At 40.4% G+C, this 15,775-nt stretch overlaps 2 protein-coding genes across 4 annotated transcripts in view; one reads left to right on the forward strand and one right to left on the reverse strand.

Annotated features, from left to right (window-relative positions):
• The first annotated feature begins 3,018 nt into the window (after positions 1 to 3,018).
• scyl1 (SCY1-like, kinase-like 1) lies at positions 3,019 to 12,867 on the forward strand. Its single transcript, XM_056382952.1, has 18 exons — positions 3,019 to 3,211; positions 3,841 to 3,981; positions 4,965 to 5,087; positions 5,223 to 5,449; positions 5,704 to 5,794; positions 6,196 to 6,351; positions 6,704 to 6,862; positions 7,072 to 7,179; positions 7,611 to 7,724; positions 7,849 to 8,004; positions 8,140 to 8,328; positions 8,879 to 8,954; positions 9,174 to 9,365; positions 9,526 to 9,674; positions 9,811 to 9,900; positions 10,062 to 10,382; positions 10,877 to 10,955; positions 11,256 to 12,867. The coding sequence occupies exons 1-18, from the start codon at positions 3,104 to 3,106 to the stop codon at positions 11,378 to 11,380; spliced, it is 2,604 nt and encodes an 867-aa protein (XP_056238927.1). The 5' UTR covers positions 3,019 to 3,103; the 3' UTR covers positions 11,381 to 12,867.
• Positions 12,868 to 14,578: 1,711 nt separating this feature from the next.
• The window catches only part of LOC130173564 (phospholipase A and acyltransferase 3-like), a 2,644-nt gene continuing 1,447 nt past the window's right edge, over positions 14,579 to 15,775 (reverse strand). For 2 of the 3 annotated variants that reach the window (XM_056382954.1, XM_056382953.1), the window contains exons 3-5: positions 15,650 to 15,775; positions 15,076 to 15,356; positions 14,579 to 14,811 (exon numbers count right to left, since the gene is read on the reverse strand). The exon at positions 15,650 to 15,775 is cut by the window's right edge. In XM_056382954.1, coding sequence (XP_056238929.1) covers positions 14,674 to 14,811; positions 15,076 to 15,356; positions 15,650 to 15,775 — 545 coding nt within the window. In that variant the 3' untranslated portion in view covers positions 14,579 to 14,673. The remainder of the gene's footprint in view (positions 14,812 to 15,075; positions 15,357 to 15,649) is intronic. The other variant, XR_008828453.1, reaches the window with a different exon arrangement.

Here is a 15,775-nt window from a genome sequence, read left to right on the forward strand (position 1 = left end):
TGCTGGTATCGTGGCTTTGTTAATATGGATAAAAGGATATCGAGGAATCAGTCATACACCAATGCAGTGTTGTTATGGGGAATGCTGGGGATTGGGGAAACCAGTTGTCTCTTTCTTCTAGTTTCAGCCTCGTGACCAAGAGAAATCCCCATGTGGTGACAGGATAATATAGCAGCAGGTGTTTAGGGGTTTTCTTTTCCTGGAGGAACAAACTCTTTGGTTTTGTTCCTCCAGGTTTTGCTTTTGCCCTTTATTGCAGCAACAACAAAAGCAAAAGACTCCGGTGGTGGCACTCCTGACTCTGTCGGGACGGGGTTCAATTCCCTGCGGTGTCTTGCTTTTTTAGTATGCTGTGTGGGGTCGGGGTGGTAAGATAAATGTGGGTTTACAGACCTTCGGAAACAAAAACTAGCTGCAAGATGAAGTCAACTGGTCATAATGTGTTCACAGGCGTAAAAGCCCTGCTCAGTAACATGCCAAAGCTTTTGAAAAGAACGGCAAAACGGGACAATTACAGGTAACAAGGTTATAATTAAAACATTTTTGAATCTTAGATTTGTTTTTTAAAAATAAAGGGTTTTCTTACTTTTTTTTTGTAAGACTGTTACAAAATCTTGTATGTGGTGTAAAATACACAATAAGTGATGTTAATTCATAAGGATTTATGAAGTTGAGTGGAAAAATGGAAGTTGTACCAAAGAATTGTCAATGGCTGTAGAAGATGTCTGAAAATTTGTTTTTTCTTGTATGTGGACACCGGCTGTTAGGAGACAAATATCCATAAACTACAAGAGAGACTGGACTGTTCATGTAGGAGGCAGTTTAATTCCTGTGTGGAGTTCAAATTGTTTATTTTGGTACAAACTTAAACACATTTTGTACTTGGTTAATCCATCCTTTTCCAAGTTTTCTGCCACTAATGGGCCAATGTCACATTAGATGATATTAAATTATGTTTGTATATTACCGAATGTTATATACACCTTGGATAAAAATGTATGTACTTAATATTATACCCTATACTGTACCTTAAAGCATTTAAGAATCAATTGTTATTGATGTTTGCATGTCATGCAAATTTTAAAACTGAGATGTTAATGTTATATGCCTCTAATAAAGAGAACCTATTTGTTATCCCTGTCAAACGTGTTAACATGAGTTAAAGGCTTCGAGAGGTTAGGAGCCAAAAACATGTTGAATAAAGGTGTCTGGTGTTTTTACATAACATACTTGCAAAAACAAATTTAGAACATGAATTTTGCACAAATGGGTGACAAATGAAAGGAACAAGAACTAAGTCAACACAAGTCCCCAGAACAGCTTCAATAAACCTGCAATTAAGACAAGTCACAATGTCCTCTGTAACTCACCTGTATTTGTACAGTAAAACACTATATAGCATGAGATGCAGTTAAGATGTTATGTGTGAAAGTGAAACACAAAAAGCAATATATGGCAACGTATTTTCATTGTAGTGTCTTGATTGGCTTCAGCCCTCAGTTACAGATCAAATGTCATATGTGACGTGTTATCTTGAAAATTACCACTAATATTAAACTGAAAAGCAGTTGCACAGAATCTATAATCCTATATAGTGATCATCTCAACACTGGCCCTTGGAGATAAATACTGAGGAGAAGGACTCTTGAGCTCCCACAGGTCTGATGTAACTGATCAATTTACTAAGACTACTCACTGCAAATTGACCAAAATCCTAAAGTGAAACACTGACGGCGTTCTCAGATGGAAATATGTCTGATGTGCTCCTCAACCAAAATAGCTTCACGTCTACACGTCTGAAATCATCTATCACAGAATAATGTGGCTTTGCTGCACAGTTGTACAATAGTTGGTCTGGCAGTTATGAACAACCAGACCCACAGGGTTCCCAAAAACCCAGACCACCAGGGCCCTAAAACCTACTGCTGAGCATTCAGGTATGTCTATGAAACAAACAAAAGCCCCGACTGAGGACATGCTCTGGCGCAGCATGGTGTTCCTACTGAAGTTTTGAGCAGTTTGTTGATACATGTCTAAATACACAGCAGACAGTATTGATCACTGGTTGGGTAATTTAGGGTCCTGTCATGCTATTTAGAGATATAATGAATATATTGGTCCTGTATGTAAGGTCAGATCATAAGTCTCCTATACATTTTCATACATGTAGGCGACTTTTAAGTTTTTTTTGTGTATTGTTTTCTTAAAGAATTGTTCAAGTTAAGATTTGTTTTATCAATTTCAGTCATTTGGAACAACTTATTTGTCCTCTTTGCCCATGTTTAGAGAACCCTTATATGCAAATTAAAAAAAAAATACTCTTAAACAATGACTACCACGTTTGTGTTGATCATCCACTACTTTGTCTCTGCCTTTTATTTTCTTTTGGTTGTCATGTTACTGTCTCCAGTTCTTATAAGTTCTCCACAGGCAAAACTAATATCTGATATTGATATAACTAATATCTATTGACCCCTGTTGGAGGTTGGTTGATTAAACAAATTTGTTACCATTTGAATGTAGGTTATAATGTGGGACCTGCATTAAAGCCTAGATCATTTGAGTTTATATTCTGCTTTAGTGTTGCATTGTACTGGGGACATTTTTGATTTATATCAATAAGGGGCGTTTTGTGTCTGTAGCCCTCTTGACCATGTGGATAATCTAAGTGGAAACCAGCGGCCCATTATCTCATAATCCATAATATTTAAATGTCATTCTTTGGTATTGATTATGCGTCCATGTGATGAACAATTTAATGTTATGGAATCCAGTTGTCCTTTGCTACAAAGAAAAATAATTTTTCTAACATACGAAGTCTCATCAAAAATGCTTCAGATTGTAACCTTAACTAGATATTGAGAGGAATTTATCTGCATTAAATCTTATCTAGATTCAGTTTTTACTAAGAATACTTCTGAATTATTGAATAATGAATTTGATTAGGTTTACTGACACCAACCTAATGTGGAACTAAAGGGGAGAAACAGAGTTCCCACGGAGCCATTTCACATCCGTGCCATTTGCTAGCTAGCCTCTTACAGTAGTCTGTGTTGTTCGTCGGTCTCTGTGTGTGTTTGATGAGGTGTGGAGGAAAGAGGAGATGTGGTCCTTTTTTGCCAGGGATCCTGTCAAAGACTTTGCTTATGAAATTCTTCCAGACACCCAAGAAAAGTCTGGAATATGGACTTTACATCGGGGGAAGCGAAAGGTAAAAGATGGAGAGCGCTGCCGACTCTCCGCTAGCGGTTAGCGTTAGCTCGCCTTCGTTATGGAGGCCTGTCTGTTAATTAGCCTCCAGATACGTTGTCCGTTGTTATACCGGCGTGGTAACGAGTCAGTTATACCTGTATTGGTCTCTTCTGTCTGGCGGAGTGCATGTCAGTACTGATATAAATGTTTCTGGCTGCTCTGTTTTCGCTAACGATGTGAGCTTAGGCGTTGTTTACTCGCTGAGACAGACACGTATTTCTCGCCACGTCACCCGGTTTTAGCCGAGTTAACAGCTCTTATCGCAGTCGTGTTCAGGCTTCATCACACGGATAAAGGTGTCGTCTCTCATCGCTAATAGCTCCTCACGGAACAAACTGCCTTGATGAATATCTCTGAGAAGCTGAATCCAGACAGTCATCCTCATCGCTGCAGGGCCACATAATGACAGCCAAGCAGCAGCTTCCTGTTTTCATTGTCCTGAATCACCCTCTTTGAATATGATGTGGTGATATGACTATACTTGATTTTTCAATTCATGTCTGATTTGTTTACACAAAGCACAAACGTTTAAAGTGTGGCATGTCAATGTATGTGAGTGAGTCATTTTACCCCAACCTGTCTCCTCAGACCAGTGGAGAGCCGGTCTCTGTGTTTGTGTACGAGGTAGCACAGGGTACAGAGCTGCAAACCCAGCTGGCCAAGGCTGCCTTCAAGCGTATGAAGACCCTGCGTCACCCCAACATCCTGGCCTATGTGGATGGATTAGAGGTATGTTTGCTTTTGTGTGTTAATTTGTGCCCACTGTCATTACGTCTGCACACTCTGCCATTGTCTGTAATGTTTAAAAGAAAAGGTCATTGTGCCTGCTTTGTGGCATGTTGCAAAATTATGAGTAGCCCTGTTTTGTCATGTAACTATAATATAATTAGTTGTGTCTCATCTCCACCATCTGCTCTTCTCTGCCTGTTTACGTTCAGATAGAGGTGAGTGTGAATATGCCACTCGAGGCCTTGAATATTTGTACAGTAACTGTAGTGAGTAGTGTTTTCACAGTTTTCTCAGTTTTTGTGTTTCAGATTATTAGATTACTGTTATGCTCGAAATCGGTGCATCTATGACATGATATGACAAAACCAGCCTGTGTATTAATCGTCTTCCACCTCATCTGTGTTTGTGCATAATTAAAATTCTGAAAATGCTTATTATTGATCACACTTACTAAAACTGAGCAGCAACTAGGACGTTGCCCAAGTCCTTAACTCAGTAAGATTCCTGCTATAAAGTCTTTTTAAATGTTAGTGTTTGTGCACGGCTGTGTTGTCCAGGTAATAATTCAGTATGAGCTTTTATTGCCTTAAAGAAAAAACCTATGCTGATGAAATGATAATTTAATTTGTTTCCTGAAACATTGTAATATTATATAAATGGATAATTAAAACAATATTAGTTCATATATCCCAGAAGTCAATATCTAAATACTGTTTTACTGTGTATTGAGTTATTGTGTTTACTACCTGTTATATTACGATGTAGTACACAATGACAAAAATTAAGTAAAAGATATTAACATGTAATTTTAACTGGCAATTTTGTTGCTATTGTGTATATATACTATATGTTAGGTGTTTTGTGTTTTAATTATAGATGACATTATTTTTAATCTTTTCATTCAGCCTTCTAGTTCAGTGTTTTTGCAGTGGTCAATAAAACAGCCACTAAATGATAATCAATCATGCTTGTGGTTGTTACAGACAGAGAAGAGCCTGTACCTGGTTACTGAGCAGGTGACACCTCTGGCAGTCCACCTGAAGGCCCAGGCAGAGAAGGGCGGTGTTGGGGAACTGGAGATCTCCTGGGGACTGCACCAGATAGTGGTAAGGAGGGACAGTGTGCCAGCTGATACTCTCAGGGCCGCCATAGTTTAGCCATTTCTGTCACTATCCTCTTCAAGCCCTCTCTTGCTGTTTAACTTTTTTTGCGCTACCCCTGCCGTTTGCCGTCTACCACAGAAAGCTCTGAGTTTCCTGGTCAACGACTGCCACCTGCTTCATAACAACTTGGGCGTGTGGGCTGTTTTTGTGGATCGAGCTGGAGAGTGGAAGCTAGGGGCCCTTGACCATGTGGTCCCTGAGCAGGGCGACCCAAGTGGGGTCACACTCCCTGCCCCGAAGGCTGTTTACCCAGACATGGAGAAATATGACCCACCAGAGATGTCCAACAGCAGTGGAGAGAAATGGTAAGACAGGGGGATTAAAAAAACAAACAAATTGAGAGGAACTAGTCACAATAATATGTTACACAGGAAGTAAAAGGGAGCAGCAACAAGAATATTTGGAGAAAGTGCAGAAATGTCAGAAGAGGTTCGTTATAAGACCATGTAACAATACCTGAGTTAAGTGCTGATGAGATGATGTTAAACCTGGCCCTTGCCACTGCCTAGTTTTCTGTTGTAACTTTTTTTTTATGGAACTATGTGCATGTTTGTTGCAGGGCAGGGGAGGTGTGGCGGCTAGGCTGCCTGATCTGGGAAGTGTTCAATGGGCCACTACCTCGCACGTCCTCCCTCCGTTCACTAGGAAAGGTGCGTCACCTTGACCGTTCTTTTGTCTAATTACTTAACCATTGTTATTGATACTCGCCATATTTCCACTTGATTATTCTAAAGATTCTTCAGGTTTTTATAGGTATTGAAAAAATATTGTCTTACCAGTAAATCAGTTTCCATGCAAAGGTTTATCAAAGGTTATCAATTTAAATGCAAATTGATGCTTGTTTCCATCCACTGCTGTTACTGCAATAGCTGGTGATGCTGGTTTTCCAGTCAGGTGCCATTAAACTTTTACAGAAGAAGAGGGCACAGCAAGATGATGTAATTAAAAGAGTGCCAGTTAAGAAATCTGCTAAAAGGAGTCTTTGTTTGTGACCTAGAGTAGTATTGCTCACAGAGTTGTGTTCTCTCTCTTGTTTCCTTTGTGCTCACAGATCCCCAAGGCTCTGGTCCCTCATTACTGTGAGCTGGTGGGGGCCAACCCCCGGGCTCGGCCCAACCCAGCACGCTTTCTCCAGAACTGTAGAGCCACTGGGGGATTCCTCAGCAACAGCTTTGTGGAGAGCAACCTTTTCCTGGAGGAGATACAGGTCCGGAGACTTGAATAGAGACACAACTAAGACCTCAGAGCTACAATCAAACTCCACCAGTATACTCACAACCTAAATTATTAGATAATAGGACAAAAGCTGAACAAACTCTGGTGGACCTATTCTGGGTGTACATTGTTTAATTTAGTGAAGCAAACACCAAACTTTGCTGTCTCACAGCAATGGAAACTATACTATATTACAGCTCTAGCATTTACTCAATTAATATGTTTCTCAGAAGTCTTGAAATCATGAAAATCAAGTCATAATGTTAGCATAATTATTATTGTGTACAATAGATGATAAATATCAGTAGAATTTGAAAGTATGTCCCTAAATTCGCCCTGTCTAGATCAAGGATCCAGCCGAGAAGCAGCAGTTCTTCCAGGATCTGAGTGAAAATTTGGACTCCTTCCCCGAAGACTTCTGTAAACACAAAGTTCTGCCTCAGCTGCTCACCGCCTTTGAGTTTGGCAATGCTGGTGCTGTCGTTCTCACACCGCTGTTCAAGGTAAACCCCTCACCTCTCACCCTCACACCTTACTAAATAGTAAGTAGGAAGTAAAAACATTCACAAAACCATTGTTCAAACTAAGTCAAAGTAAGACGTGGTTATGCTTATGTTAATATTCAGTGCTTCGTTTCAGGCTCGATTTGTAAGTTACACCTGTACCCACTTTTTAAAATCTCTTCGATCTTCTCCATCCGTCTGTGTGCCAGGTAGGGAAGTTCCTTTCAGCAGAAGAATACCAACAAAAGATCATCCCAGTCATCGTGAAGATGTTTTCCTCCACAGACCGAGCCATGAGGATACGACTGCTGCAGCAGGTGTGTACTTACTACAGGCCTGTTTTATCTGCACTCATGGAGGTAGCTTTACCTCCCATGCAGCGCTGGAAATGGATTTCAGAAATGCCTTCAAGCTAAATTCTGCATTAAAAGAAATGAGCATTTGGAGCAGGATTTTCTGAATGTGTAAGCTATAACCAAGTGTGATCTGTGTGAAGAGAGGTGAATGTTTTACAGGGAATTAGTGCATATGTTATTCCAGTTTTATTTCCCTACCTTTGCTACCCATTTAAAATTAGCAGCTCGTCTGTTTTATAGCTGGGAATGAAAAACATCAGTAAAAAGTAGGATAAAATAGATGAGCAAGACATTTTATCTGCCTGTGCTGTTTGTTAGCCTGTGTTAAAGGACACAAACATTTATTCGCTCTACCGTTGTTCCTCCTTTCTGTGTGTGTCTCTGTCTCTCAGATGGAGCAGTTCATTCAGTATCTGAACGAGGCAGCAGTCAACTCGCAGATTTTTCCCCACGTTGTTCACGGCTTCACAGACACCAACCCCGCCATCAGAGAACAGACTGTTAAGGTAGTTTGCACAGAACAACCACAAACCAGGAGGTGTCATCACATATTACATATTACCCGTGTACTAGATGTTGTCAACCTGCTGTAGCCACTGCTCTCCTCTTTTTCTTCCTCTCCCCGTCCAGTCTATGTTGCTACTGGCTCCCAAACTGAATGAGACCAACCTGAACCAGGAGCTCATGCGTCACTTTGCCCGGCTGCAGGCCAGAGATGAACAAGGCCCAATCCGGTGCAACACCACTGTCTGCCTGGGCAAGATCGCCTCCTACCTCAACGCCGGGGTAAATCACACCCACACCAATGTGCAACACTTAGTTCATTTAATGCAACCCCCCCAAAAAAAATAAAAAAACACTTCTACCAAAGTTCAGCAAAGAATCTGCTCAAGGCTAATTTGGTTATCCCTCTCTTCACAGACTAGACAGCGTGTTCTGGTTTCTGCCTTCTCACGAGCAACTAAAGACCCGTTCCCAGCTTCACGCTCCGCTGGTGTGCTGGGCTTTGCCGCCACTCACAACTACTACAGTGTAACGGAGATCGCTGCCCGCATCCTCCCCACCCTCTGTGCCATCACTGTGGACCCTGATAAGAGCGTCAGGGACCAGGTACACATGACTTACTTTACTTAATACTGAATGAAACTTTATCATGAGTACATAGATTATTATTAATTCAGTAAAATGCCTCATTCATTTTTTGTCACTGTGGCTCATATTAAATAGTAAAGATTCAGCAAGTGCAGCAATCACATAGTGTAGTGGAATAACGCCTGGTCACTACAACCGGCAGCTATTACAAAAAAACGTTGGAGAGAAAATGTAGTCAAGGTTATTTAAGAGTAAAATGAGATAGATTCTTTGTAATGACCAGCAGTTTAATGAGGTTTAGACACATAATCTCATATACACAGTTGGACTGTTTATTTGTAAACACAGCAATCCCAGGTTAAATTCTTGGATGAGACAGGGATGTTTGAAATGTCAGTGACAAGCTGTAGTGTTTAGCTGGCTTGTGATATGATTAGTTTTTACTTAGGCTAAATATTTCTGTCTGGCTTATGAATGATGGTGAAATGAAATTATATGAAATATGGTGTTTATCCCGTGCTGCTGTATTTCTGCTTAGGATGTGCTCTATCATCTATCTCTTTGTCAGGCATTCAAAGCCATCAAGAGTTTCCTTTCCAAGCTGGAGACCGTGTCAGAAGACCCCACCAAGCTGGCCGATATAGGTGTGTAACATATTGCACTGAGATGCAAAGTCTGCTGTCTATTTAAATGATTTCATTCAGCAAGGAATACATTTTACCTTTTTGTTTACCTTGCTCTGTTTCTGGGGAAAGGAAAGCAAATACTTCTGCAACTACCTCAAGTATAGAAATTTCTGTCAGTTATATTTCTGAAATTCTATAACTAAAAACTTGAAACGATCGCTCTTGTCCGTCCTGCAGAGAAGGATGTATCGTCATGTGCTCAAGCTGCAGGTGCCTCCTCTAGCTGGGCCGGCTGGGCCGTGACTGGCATGTCTTCGCTAACGTCTAAGTTGATCCGCAACGCTCCAGGGACAGAAGGGGGTGCAGCAGCTGAGGGCAGCGGGCCCGCCACCAGCCCTACTAGTGCCACAGACACAGCACCTGCACCTGGTAGAGTAATCAAATTTGATTCACTTGAAGTCATGGAGAAAGGGTTTTTTCACTCAGTGTGTCCTTATTTTGGTCTAATCCAGGTATTATTTAACCAGGACTGATGAAGTCTTAGTAATGCTGTCTAAAACCATATCTCTTGTTTTTCTTTCTATCTCAGGTTCTGAAGATAACGCTCCGCAAGCCTCTCTGAGTCACCACGCTGCCTCCAGTAGTGCCAACCAATCACAGACTCTTGAAGTAACGGACAATGATGATGAGCCAAAAGGGGACCGCTGGGATGACGAGGAGGACTGGGGAAGTTTGGAGGTCTGATTTCACTACTTTTCACTGAACAAGAAAATTACTAATTATTATTTAGACACACATGTATGTGTGATTATGTTAATACATAACTGTAATTTCAAATCTCATGAATTGTTGATTTTTTTTTTTTGCCTCAAAGGAGCCAGAGAAAGCTCATGCAGAGCCCGATGATTGGAGCACTGACTGGTCAGGAATGGCATCATCGAAAAAGAAGGCCAGTGACAGAGGAGTATGAGCCTTTAATTTGGATCCATTATCCACCTGTCTTGTCTTTACGGAGTCCAAGAACTTTGTATTTAGTGTTCTTGAAGTGGTTAAAATTTTAGCTTTTTATAAAAAATTTTAATTAGTCTTTATTTTAATCTTTTTTTTCATCTCTTCAATATCAAGGTGGGCCGGTCGTCCTCCTCCGTGACAGTGAAAAAGCAGAGCTCTGACTGGAGCAGCTCAGGCTGGGACGCTGACGACAGCTGGTCTAACGAGAAGGAAGGCCAGGGTCAGAGCTCTGCGGGCGAGGAGGGCTGGGGCAATGACTGGGGGGAGGAGGAGACGGACACAACCTTGGTCAACAAGACGCTCCCCCTGCCTGATGGGGTGCGGTTAGCCAGCGAGTACAACTGGGACACCAGCAACACATCGAAGGGAGCCAGTCAGAACGACCTGTTCGCCAGCGTGTCCCAAAGAAACACAGCCAGTACTGCTGCCACAATGGTGAGGACAGAGGGAAGCAAAAAGACAAAAGAGCAAAAGATAGACAGATTAAATTAGTGTTGATTAGATTTGAAATGATCAGTGTGTGAGAAATTGTGACTCTTGAAAGTGAAAAAACACATCACAGAGAAAATTACTTCTATTAATACGGAAAAAAATGCTGCATCCTCACTGATCTGTTTTACATGTTTAAAGTGTTCCAGTCTGCAAAGTAAGCTATTCAGGTTGCTGCTGAGCAAAAGGACTGTGATCAAATGTATGTAACTGTAAACATTAGATTACCATCAGATTTAGAAGATAGAGGTAGAGGGATGAAAAAGGACAATGTGGATAAAAAAAGAACCATCTCCTTTGAATGTGGTGAAAATAAAATACTACGTTCTCTTGATGAGAAGTTGATCACTAGGTCAAGAGAACATGAACATTTAATAAGAAAAGAAAATAGTCAGGGATTTCTTGACAGTCCAAGGATTTCAGTGTTTTCTCCTTGTCAGACCGGAGACAGCTGGGGTGCAGAGGCAACAGGAGACTGGGCAGCGGAGGAGAGCTGGGAGTCAGTGGATGGAAGCCAGGGTAAGTCTCTCAGCTGGTCTCACTCGTCAGAAACGAGACTTTGGAATTTCTCAAAATGAGCTGCAAACAGATGGTGCATGTCGCATCTACACTTGCTCTGGCATTTAATAAAAATCCAAATTCTGTGCATGTGTTGTGCTATGCAGCTTCACTAGCATTTGTCCCATCACTAGACCATTTTTACCTCCTCACTTGAGCTGCTTCTGTGTTCACACTAATACCCAAGTATTCTTGTTACCTGACCGTTAATTACTTAATGTACGTCTGTGCATTGAACTCCCTGTTTTTATTGCTGCCCAGGTCTCAGCAAGGCCGAGTTGTCCAAGAAGAAACGGGAAGAGAGGAGGAAAGAGCTGGAGGCAAAACGGGCGGAGCGCAAAGCTGCTAAAGGTCCTCTCAAACTGGGCGCACGCAAGCTGGACTGACGAGGGTGGAGATTGAGAGGGAGGAACATGGACCGCAGTCACTGATCCCAGAGCAGTAGATGGACGCTCAACATTCCACAAGTAAAGGACCAGAAAGAAGTGTTAGAAGTGAAACTGTGAGAAGTTGCTTCTGCTGAGTAGATGATCAGCCTCTAAAGAACTGACAGAGGGGGGAAAAAGCAACAGTCCAGTTCTTTATGAATGCAGTGTTGTGGATGGAAGAGCTAAAACAATGGAAAACAAAAGCAGAGACATAAGAGTGGAAAACAAAACCCAGAGAGACATGAAGCAGCACAGAGCAGCAGCAGTTACAGAAGAAGTGATTTAACAACATGTCACTCTGGTTGTTGTTTTTTTCATTACTCATAAAGTTGCAGTTGTAAAGTAAATGTATATAAATGGTGCATCTTGTCCTAAAATGACATGAAGAAATAACACTTTTTAAAAAAACAGATAAACATATATAACAGAATTTCAGAATCAAACTTATTATTATACTGAAAGTTTTTCAGTACACACACACACACACACACACACACACACACACACACACACACACACACAGTGGATATGAATGTTTTAGTTCAGCTTTCACTTAATTACAGATTTAAGATGTAAAATCAGTCCATGCATGCACTTGTGTATTTGTACGGCATAACACGCTCCATAGCACGAAATTACAACTGCTGAGTTTACTTTGCACATACCACACTGTATTTTATTGTACTGAACTGGCCTGACAGGTGAGTTTTTGGACTGGTTTCAGATCTGTAAATGAGAAACATGCACTGCAGACACATAACAGAGCAGCTGGGACATGGACATAACATTGTTAAATAGAAGCTGGACACCAGGTTTCAAGGGGAAATCAATTTGTGCATTTACATGCCGTTTTCTGTGTCCCATGAGCTGTAGTGCTGGGGTGGAGGGTTTATGAAATCAGAGTTTTATTTGGAAGGTCTTGTTATATATTTATACCTGTATAATCCTACAGATCTCACCAAAACCCTTTGGAATCATTTGAGGATATTAATATTTATCCTGCAGTTATTTTAGTCAATATTGGGTGTGGTCTGGGTAAAGGAGACGTTTCTTTTACTCTTTTATTTGTGCCTTTATTTAATTACAGATCTGCTCCGTAGGATCATAAGAACCCCCCAATTTCAGCAGAAAATTTCAAAAGTGGACCTGAGATGCCTCAAACCAGCAGATTCTGTTTCCATCAAACCTTTCAGTGTGACCCCATATCTCCTGTTGTATATGGTGTTGTTAGGTTGGGTGTTATAATACAAAATGCTGTATAGATAAGCCAAGTGACGCAATCAATAGCCATCACCATTGGAGCTAATGTCCTGGTATGGGGTGGTCAGGACAGGTCAGGAACTATGCTGCATTATTCTGAAGAAAGCTGGAGGGGATGTTTTTCAGAGAATCCAAATCATGTAGCATGTGAGCTATTGTAAAATAAAACGTATGTTTCTTCCTTACATTAGAGGACTGTTTGTGTGTTAGGTCATCCTCACTTCTAAATAACCACAATTAAAATCAAATAAAATGCATGACCTCAGCTTGTCAAATGTACAAAGCCATTTCACAGGTGAGATATACATTAACTGATGGTGAAAGGAAGCGTCATGAAGTACTGAGCCATTCAAGGAAAGAGGTTCGTTTCTTCATGCTTCATGATAACAGTTCGGCATTCACAGGCCAGAATGTAAAACAGGCAAATACAAATGTTTGTATATAACAAATTAAATATCAGTTTAAGGGAAACCATGAATGTATTTTTTTATTCAAAGAATACGTTTATAGTAATTACTTATATTTATATAAGTTATATTTAATAATTATATATTTATATATAGTGTATTCAGAAAGTGTTCAGACTCCACCTTTTTCACATTTTATGTTACAGCCTTATGCTAAAATCCAAAATAATGTTTTCCCTCCCACCCATACCTTATAATAACAAAGCAAAGACAGAACTTTAGAAATTTTAACACATTTTTTAAAAAGGAAAAACAGAAATATCACTTTGACGTAAGTATTCAGACTTTTTTCTATGACAATTAATTTAGCTCAGCTTTTTCCCATTTCTCTTGATCATCTTTGAGCCACACCTTGACTTGAGTCCACCTGTGGTCGATTCAAATGATTGGACAGGATTTAGATAGGCACACACCTGTTTACATAAGGTCTCACAGCTAACAATGCATGTCAGAGCAAAAAACAACAATGTGGAGGAAGAAACTGTATGAAGTTTTGTCAAAGTGAGCGATCGGTGTCTGCAGGAAACCAGACATGATGCTTGTCCTTCTGTTTCTGAAAAGTTTCTACCTTGTCCACACAGGATCTCTTACAAGATAAAAGGAAAATCAATAAAAAAAACTGACAAAATAAAATATGTTCAGTTACATTCCTGGGTTTAGTTTTCATACATTCTTTATTTCAATCATTTACATTTGCAAAAAATATCTGTTTGCATGGTTAATATGAAGCCCACTTTGTTAAGAATGATATATATTCTTGAGATAGGTTTATTAGTAGATGTTAAATTCTACAGTTTTTCTATTAACTTGAACAAGCAGTTTGATTAACCTCTGTGATATAACGGCCAATTTCAGGTGTAGATATTCCAGATGCTGTTTATCCCTAATGCCAAGATTCAAGATCAAGTACTGGAAAGTGGTAAATTAGTCATCATGAAAAACCTGCTCCAGGTGTCTGATACTACTGTAGTCAATAGTGGATCCTAGGTTGGTTGTTAATTGATTAATTTGAAATTCCTGAAAAGGTTTCATCTTTGAGTCCAAGTGAATGTTTGTGCCAAACATGAAGAACCTTTGATGCTGGTGTTTGGCAGATTGATGCTGGTTGTGGTTGAATAAATATGGTGAAACATTAGAAATAGAGAGGATGTCCTTGCCTGCTTTCATCACCACATTTGGAATAGGATGTGTGTAGCTATTGCTCTATTGTGTTTCTAAACTGACCAGGCACAATGTTAGTAAATCTAATCTACAGCATAATCCATATTAAAATGAAGTACATCTTTGTATACCTTTTTCATAATGGTAAATTGGGATTATCTGGGGTCAAAACATGCCCTTTAAATGAATAAGTGCAATTAAACATGGGGTAGCTACTTGCTGTGAATTGACATAAAAACAAATTGAAACAAATACACACACTTGCAAATTACAAGATATTTTTCAATTTATTTCATGTATTTCATTGAGTAGGCAACTGACGGAGAAATAAGTTCAGGAGGAGGACGACACTGAGGAAGTTATCTAGTCCAGTTTATCCAGCAAAGCCTTGGTGTAAACCGCTGCGCCGGCTGCTCCTCCCACTGTCCCCAATGGTCCTAGTAATGTTCCTGCTGCTCCTCCCACATATCCTGCTCCTACTACTAATGTATACTTTAGCACCTGTACCAGAGATCAATCACACACACACACAGTTGTAAGAAATGTTTTTTCCAGTATCAGGATTTTTTTCATCACTTGTCTCGTATTAACATTTGCAACTCAACAAATCCTTCGACCTTAATGAGAATACATCATGAACCTAACCAAACTGTGATTGTTGCATGAGCTTAAACTAACTCAAAAGCAGTTGAAAACAAACAAATTTATGGTACAGTTTGGAAATCTGCCTTCTAGAGATAGATTTGAAATTTTGGGTCCACCTACCTGCCAAGATCTGCGTATGCCATATCGTAGCTTGTTGACAAAGTGCTCACAATTCCACTTGGTGACATCGTAATTCATGTCCTGACCCACCAAGGAAAGGGCCTCCTTCACAATTTCCTGGGCTGGCCGAGGACTGCGTTTGTTGTCCAGTTTGTTATTTACGCGCCACTCGTCATTGCCTGCCACATCCTTGAGTTTTTGTCTCTTTACTTTGCCTTTGCAACCCTTAGATTTTGTTTGTGGCTTGGACGAGTTGGACGAGCTGGAGAAGCTGTCTGAGCCTAAGAGTATGAGGAAGAGGGAAAGACAAATAAGTTAGACTTCATATATCATCTGAAGGTTGTAACATGTTTTATGATGAGTTTGAACATTTATGTTGAGATTTGTTTTATCATTCGATTTGTGGAAGTTGAATAAAATGTTGGTTGGTTTAATCAACTAAATAATAATGGTCTGCACTCTCTGGTCTGCACAGCATTGCATCTTGGCTGCTAAATGAAGGTCTTTACTGGGAGTGGCCAGTGTTTGGGAGCATCAGTCCAGACTCTGTACAGACGGTAAAGAAATGACTCACCGAGGTTCACCAGGTGAACAACGTATCCATCTCCAACGTACACAGCCCAGTGCTGATAATCTAGCAGTGGCACTCGCACACCCGAAACGTTTGTACGGAAGATTTCGATCAAGTCCCCAAGCTTTG

The sequence above is a fragment of the Seriola aureovittata genome, chromosome 8 (genome assembly GCF_021018895.1).
Source record: "Seriola aureovittata isolate HTS-2021-v1 ecotype China chromosome 8, ASM2101889v1, whole genome shotgun sequence".
NCBI classification, from domain to species: domain Eukaryota; kingdom Metazoa; phylum Chordata; class Actinopteri; order Carangiformes; family Carangidae; genus Seriola; species Seriola aureovittata.